Raw genomic sequence first — 5,481 nt, forward strand, 5'->3', positions numbered from 1 at the left:
TTAACCCAGCTGTTCCAGAAGTCTGGTTCAGAGCCCGGCTACATGCAGCTCAACCAGCCTGAATGAAAGGGGTGTTCTTTTGTCAGAGGCCAGCAGCTTGTAGCAGGAAGACAGGAACAAAAAGCCTGAGCCAGATCTTTTGAAGTAACAGCAAAATGGGGCAGAACTCGGATGGATCGTACTGGAGTTGCTACATAAACGCACAGTCTGTTACCCCAGCGCTTTATTAGTGAAATTACTAGTGTGACTGTCCTTCTCCCATGCTATGATGGATAACTGCTGCTGGGCAGTCTAACTTAATGTAGCAAACCGCTTAAACTGGTTAGTTCTGCAGTTTGGAAACTACCGTTCCTAAGGTCAGATAACTGAGAATCTGTAGCACTGTGAACAGCACAGGTTTTTCTTTTTTCAAGGAGTGTGAGTTATTAACGTGCACTGAGATGTGGCCAAACCTGTACAGCCAGGCAGCGTACAAAGCGTGTTATAGACCAGTGTCTATACCCTGCTGTAAAGATGTCTGACCACCTCCTGTTCAGACTCACTTGGTTGTGTGTAAGTTAACGGCCTTTCCCCAAATAACCTGTACAAAGCACCCTGCAGCACTCGGCTTCTGAATCTTTTAAGATGACGCTTTTGATCTAATTGGTCTATCACAGAAATATCAAATCCTACAAGCACAAGACAAACAACACTGGGAATGGAAGCACAGAGACATTTCCCACCAACACACATCAGTGGCATCAAATGGGTGCGAGGACAAGTCCTGCGAAATAATCTTGTGCTCCTTTCTCACTTAAAGAAATGAAACAGCAGTGATGGTTCCCCTTTTGGTTTTTCTGAGGCAGCTGCTGTGTGATTGCAGCCCATTCTGGAAGAGGACAGTGTTCAAAGTTGTCTACTAGGAATATCTGAAATGCAATTGAATCACTTTATCAATGGCTTAATTTTAAATGTAAATGTTTTTATAGCCACCAGTCCAGATTATATCTTCATCATAAATATCCCTAGAAGCTAGCCACGGGAATACTGGGAAGGAGTTCGCCTCCAGTTCACCTCCTTTCTTCTTGCATCTCATTCAGCGAAATGTTTTTTGCCAGGTGCCAGTACCCGTCCATTTCCAGTCGTCCTGTAGAATACTGATACACAGACCAAGGCACTGAGATGCTTTCTCTTCCTCTGAGGAGAAGCAGAATGGTCACTCTTAGCTTTTTCTGGGAGCAGGATAGATTATTAGCAGACACTCGTGTTACCGGACACTTTGCCATTCACACTACCTTTTGTATCGGCTGCAACCGGTCTCTGCGTACAGTGGGATTTCCCTTATTTCTAACACAGGGATCTTGATCTGTATCAGTTCGTTGATCTTTTCAACAGCACTAGAAAAGTTTTGCCATATTACTCTAACAAACTCTTGCCTAAGGAAACATGAGCTGTGATATACTCTGAAGTTCTCTCCTCCCCCCCTCCAGTCTTACTGCTACAGGTATCGCTGTGTGGCCCGTAGTCAAAACACTCCTGACAGCTCTGCTTCAAATCTGGGATTCCGCTGCGCAGCAGACACCTTGCCGGAGCTACCGTGACCAAATGGGCTGTCGCACCGAGACGGGAAGGGCTGAATTTCACCCAAGGAAGAAGAGATGTGCGGAGCGTCACTTGCTGATGACACAGAATAGAAAAATCTAGTGCTTGAACTTCCTGCGGGGGGCGTGGGGTGGAAATCCAACGCTACTCAACATTGCGTGAAGAACCTTCCTGTATTTGTCCTTGGGGAAGCTGGCCTGGACTCTTATCCTGACCAAACACTTTATCGGTGAATTCTGTTGGTGTTAGCAAGAGTATTTTGGAGTTAACTAGCACAAAACCGAGCAGAAACATGCCGATTGTGTTTTAAAAGGTTAATTAATAGCTCCTTTAGACAAGATCTTTATTAAATAGTTTTATTTATGTATAGTTTGAATTTCTGCACTCAAATCCAATCAACAAGGACTTTATAAACTTCTAGACAGCTTTAAAAGAAAATTGAAGGAGTTAATTAGAGGTGAGGACTGGAAGACAGACAGCTATCGCCATGGGCAATTAGTGCAGCCCCGCAGCTTGTATTACATTCCTGTTGCAGTGAAAATCAGGTCCAGAAATGTGTTTTCTGGTGAGATACTTGCTCTTCTTTAGAAAGTGCCTTCTGCAACTGTGGGATGATAATCCTCAGGGTGATGATGATTAGAAATGTGCATATTTGAATAAAATTTCAAGCATTTATTTATGCTGAAGACTTTTATTGATGGAAAAACACTGGCAATTTTCCTTGAATTTCTCTTGGATGTGGTGTAGGCTTATTTTGGGGACTTGCAAATTGCAAAAATGTCATCATTAGAAACTGAAGCTAACATGATTTCACTGGAATAAACGATCATTACAGTTGAAAAGATGGCAGATGTAACTGCGAGCCCTAAGGCCTAATAAGGCAAATTTTGAAACTGTTGTCTCTGTTTTTAAAAAAAAAAAAAATATCCAACTTAAAAGGAGAGGCATTTCAGCAAGGAGGAAGGGAAACGGGAATAATGAGAGCTACCTCATTGTGGGATCTGAATGTATTTCAGACCTTCCACAAAGTGTTTTGCACCATCACTCACTCTAGGACACAGTATCTGGTCATATTTCTGTGCCAGGCGATTGCTTGCTCTAAGTGAGACGGAACGAGAGATCGCCTGTGCAGTAAGCTGGGCGCCAGCAGGGCTGTCCTTCGAACGCGTCGCAGCCAGCTGTGTTGCTGCCCTCTAACAGGCCTCTGAACTGCCTGTGTGGAAAGCCGGGATTGAACTTGGCCATCTTGTCAGCTGCTTTGAGACCCCACAGTGAAAAACGTGGTGGATTAACAAAAACTCTTGCATTGATGCCAGTCTTTCCCGGCATTGTCTTTTCTGTAGTAAGTTGGGTTTGCGTTTAATACAACCTGGGGTTAATACAAATCTGTCACTTGCCAGCTCCTTCTCCACTCAGTGCACTCCACTTCAGAAAGGAAGATACCGGAGAACTTTATAAAAGCTTTTGCCTAGAGCTGGTTTTGTTTTTTATTCTGGGAAAAAATCCTTGATAAAAATACACACACAAGTCCATATATTGGAAAATCGTTGAGACTTTATTTAAATAAACAGCTTCGTGATGCCACACCATCAGGTATATGTCAGTCAATACTCGTTGTGCTGTGGGTGGCATGTGGAGGAAAGTCTTCCTGGTCTTCTGCGGAGATGGTGGAATGTGTCCCATTCATGCTGCTTTTGTTTGGATAACGGTTACTGTATTTTCTTGCAAGATCTTCCATTAAACATCCATGAATTAATCTGATCAGATTTCAATGGGAGCTTGAGTGAGTATTGAAATATTGACAATCATTACTGCACTTTGAGAGTAGAAAGGAGGAGGGAGGATTACACAGAGCTTACGGTCTTTTGAGCTGTTTGATTGGACTCATTGCAAAAGAGCACGCTGAACTGTGAAGTGGTAGACGGGGACTCTGAAGCTGAAAGGAACCCAAAGGAAAAAGTGAACAGAAATGCAGCAGGTAGAAACAAGGGTCTATTGTCTTTTTTTAGTCCCTTGTAAGAGGATTTTTTGCTTTTCAGTAAGATTTTGCTCTCGGCTGTAGTGCGAAGGCATAGCAGAGTATAAAGCACACGCTATATGGAAAAAGGCCATTAACAATTGCCACGATGGTTTAGAACTCAAGGCCAACGTAGTATTTCATGTTCTTGCAAGGCCTTTCCTGCGGCTGGCTGTTTTCAACAGTACAACGCTCTCTTCTTGTTCTGTGCTGTGGAAGTCTGTTCTATCCAGGTAACTGATACTCAGGTCACTTGCTAGAAGCAGCATCAGCTGGCTGGGACTGGAAGGGTAGGATTGCACCGAGACTGAAGGCTCGGCTGTGTTCTCTGGGTTAAGGCAGGTGATGCAAGGACTAGATATTGCTAACGGTGTCTGGGGGTTTGTGTTCTGGCGTGACTTTTTTTTTCAATCTACGCTTCCTTAACTACTCAAAACCATGCCAAGTACATATTCACATAACAGGAAGCTAGCAAACAGCGCCGTCATCTTGAAAACCCATCTAATCTTGAGGAATAGGAATACAGATGGTATAAAACTAGTCCTGAAACTTTTTCCAGGAGGGAAAGATGAAGTAGATTGGATCATCCAGTCCCAGTCCTGCAGGCTGAAAGTGGCTGGCGCAATGCCCTTTGGGGGAAGAAAACCAGATAAGCCTCTAACTAGGACAAGAGACCCTGCGACCTAAGCTGTACTCTGGTATCTAGTGCAGCGTGCGTTCTGAGTTACGGGACCTGGAGAACTTCTGTAGAAGCAGGCACCCTTAATCGGGCAAGGAATAAAGTTAATGGCCACTTAGCTTGTAAATTGCTTTTGACAAGCAGCTGAAGCCCTTTGGAAGCTTTCTGTATTGACAGAAGTGACGCTTAATGATTAACCCTAAGAAAAATCACGTACTAATTTTCATAAACTAAAACCACAGCCGTATGTAAATCTCAACAGCAGGTCTTCACAATGGAAGCAGGAAGGTATACATTAAATGGGGAGAAGCCAACCCTGAGGCTTATCTAGGAAGTATAAGTAAACACAAAGTAAGATTTTGTTTAGCAAATAGCAAAAGTAAGAGCAGCAAAATGTCCTTTATCCCTTTATCCCTGATGGCGGTATCAGATTAATCTTTCAGGTCCAAATCAAAGTTGTCTTTTTTATTAAAAAAAAAAGTTGCCGATGGCCTGCAGAACAGCAGATCCCCCCGAGAGGCACTACCCCGTGTGTGCATGTTTTGTCAAAGGTTATGAATATAGTTAAAGATCAAACCGTACAGAGCAAATAACCCAGGGGTTTGTGCCACCGATGGAGCACTGTGGCATGACTGTGAAAAGCAGCACTGTAGTTTATCTGTCTTGTATATCAAAGATCGGGGAAATTCAAAACAAGCCTGTTTGAAGCTTCCTTAATTTGATCGTTCTAGAAAGGAAGTGAAGTAACGTGCAGTTGCAGAACGTACCCCATCTGGTAAGCTCTCTCGTGTATCCCTGGTGTAAGGAGACGCTCAGCAAAGCCGTGTGCGCTTGTTAGATCTGTACAAGAATGACGAAAAGAGGCAATGACCTTCTCCCTCTGCTGGGAGAGGACAGGCTTTGCTTAATACTGTTTGGCTCTGTAGGAATAGCGAAAACAAACCAGTTAGCAGCTGAAAGGAATGCTCACGTGGCTGCCCGCTGTTCAACAACATAAAACCACAACTCTGTCATTGTTCAGATGTATCATAGAATCATAGAATCATAGAATCATTAAGGTTGGAAGAGACCTCCAAGATCATCGAGTCCAACCATCAACCCAACAACACCGTGCCCACTAAACCATGTCCCTAAGCGCCTCATCTACCCGTCTTTTAAATACTTCCAGGGATGGTGACTCAACCACTTCCCCGGGCAGCCTGTT

General features: G+C 43.7%; 2 protein-coding genes across 2 annotated transcripts in view; one reads left to right on the top strand and one right to left on the bottom strand.

Annotated features, from left to right (window-relative positions):
- The window catches only part of SUMF1 (sulfatase modifying factor 1), a 32,992-nt gene extending 30,739 nt beyond the window's left edge, over positions 1–2,253 (top strand). Inside the window, exon 8 of the mRNA XM_009330622.1 lies at positions 1,470–2,253. Coding sequence (XP_009328897.1) covers positions 1,470–1,580 — 111 coding nt within the window. The 3' untranslated portion in view covers positions 1,581–2,253. The remainder of the gene's footprint in view (positions 1–1,469) is intronic.
- Positions 2,254–3,029: 776 nt separating this feature from the next.
- Positions 3,030–5,481, bottom strand: part of LOC103922491 (histone-lysine N-methyltransferase SETMAR) — a 5,834-nt gene continuing 3,382 nt past the window's right edge. Inside the window, exon 3 of the mRNA XM_009330630.1 lies at positions 3,030–5,300. The gene's annotated coding sequence lies outside the window, so the exon portion shown is untranslated. The remainder of the gene's footprint in view (positions 5,301–5,481) is intronic.

The sequence above is a fragment of the Pygoscelis adeliae genome, unplaced genomic scaffold (genome assembly GCF_000699105.1).
Source record: "Pygoscelis adeliae isolate BGI_AS28 unplaced genomic scaffold, ASM69910v1 Scaffold278, whole genome shotgun sequence".
Classification (NCBI taxonomy): Eukaryota; Metazoa; Chordata; class Aves; order Sphenisciformes; family Spheniscidae; genus Pygoscelis; species Pygoscelis adeliae.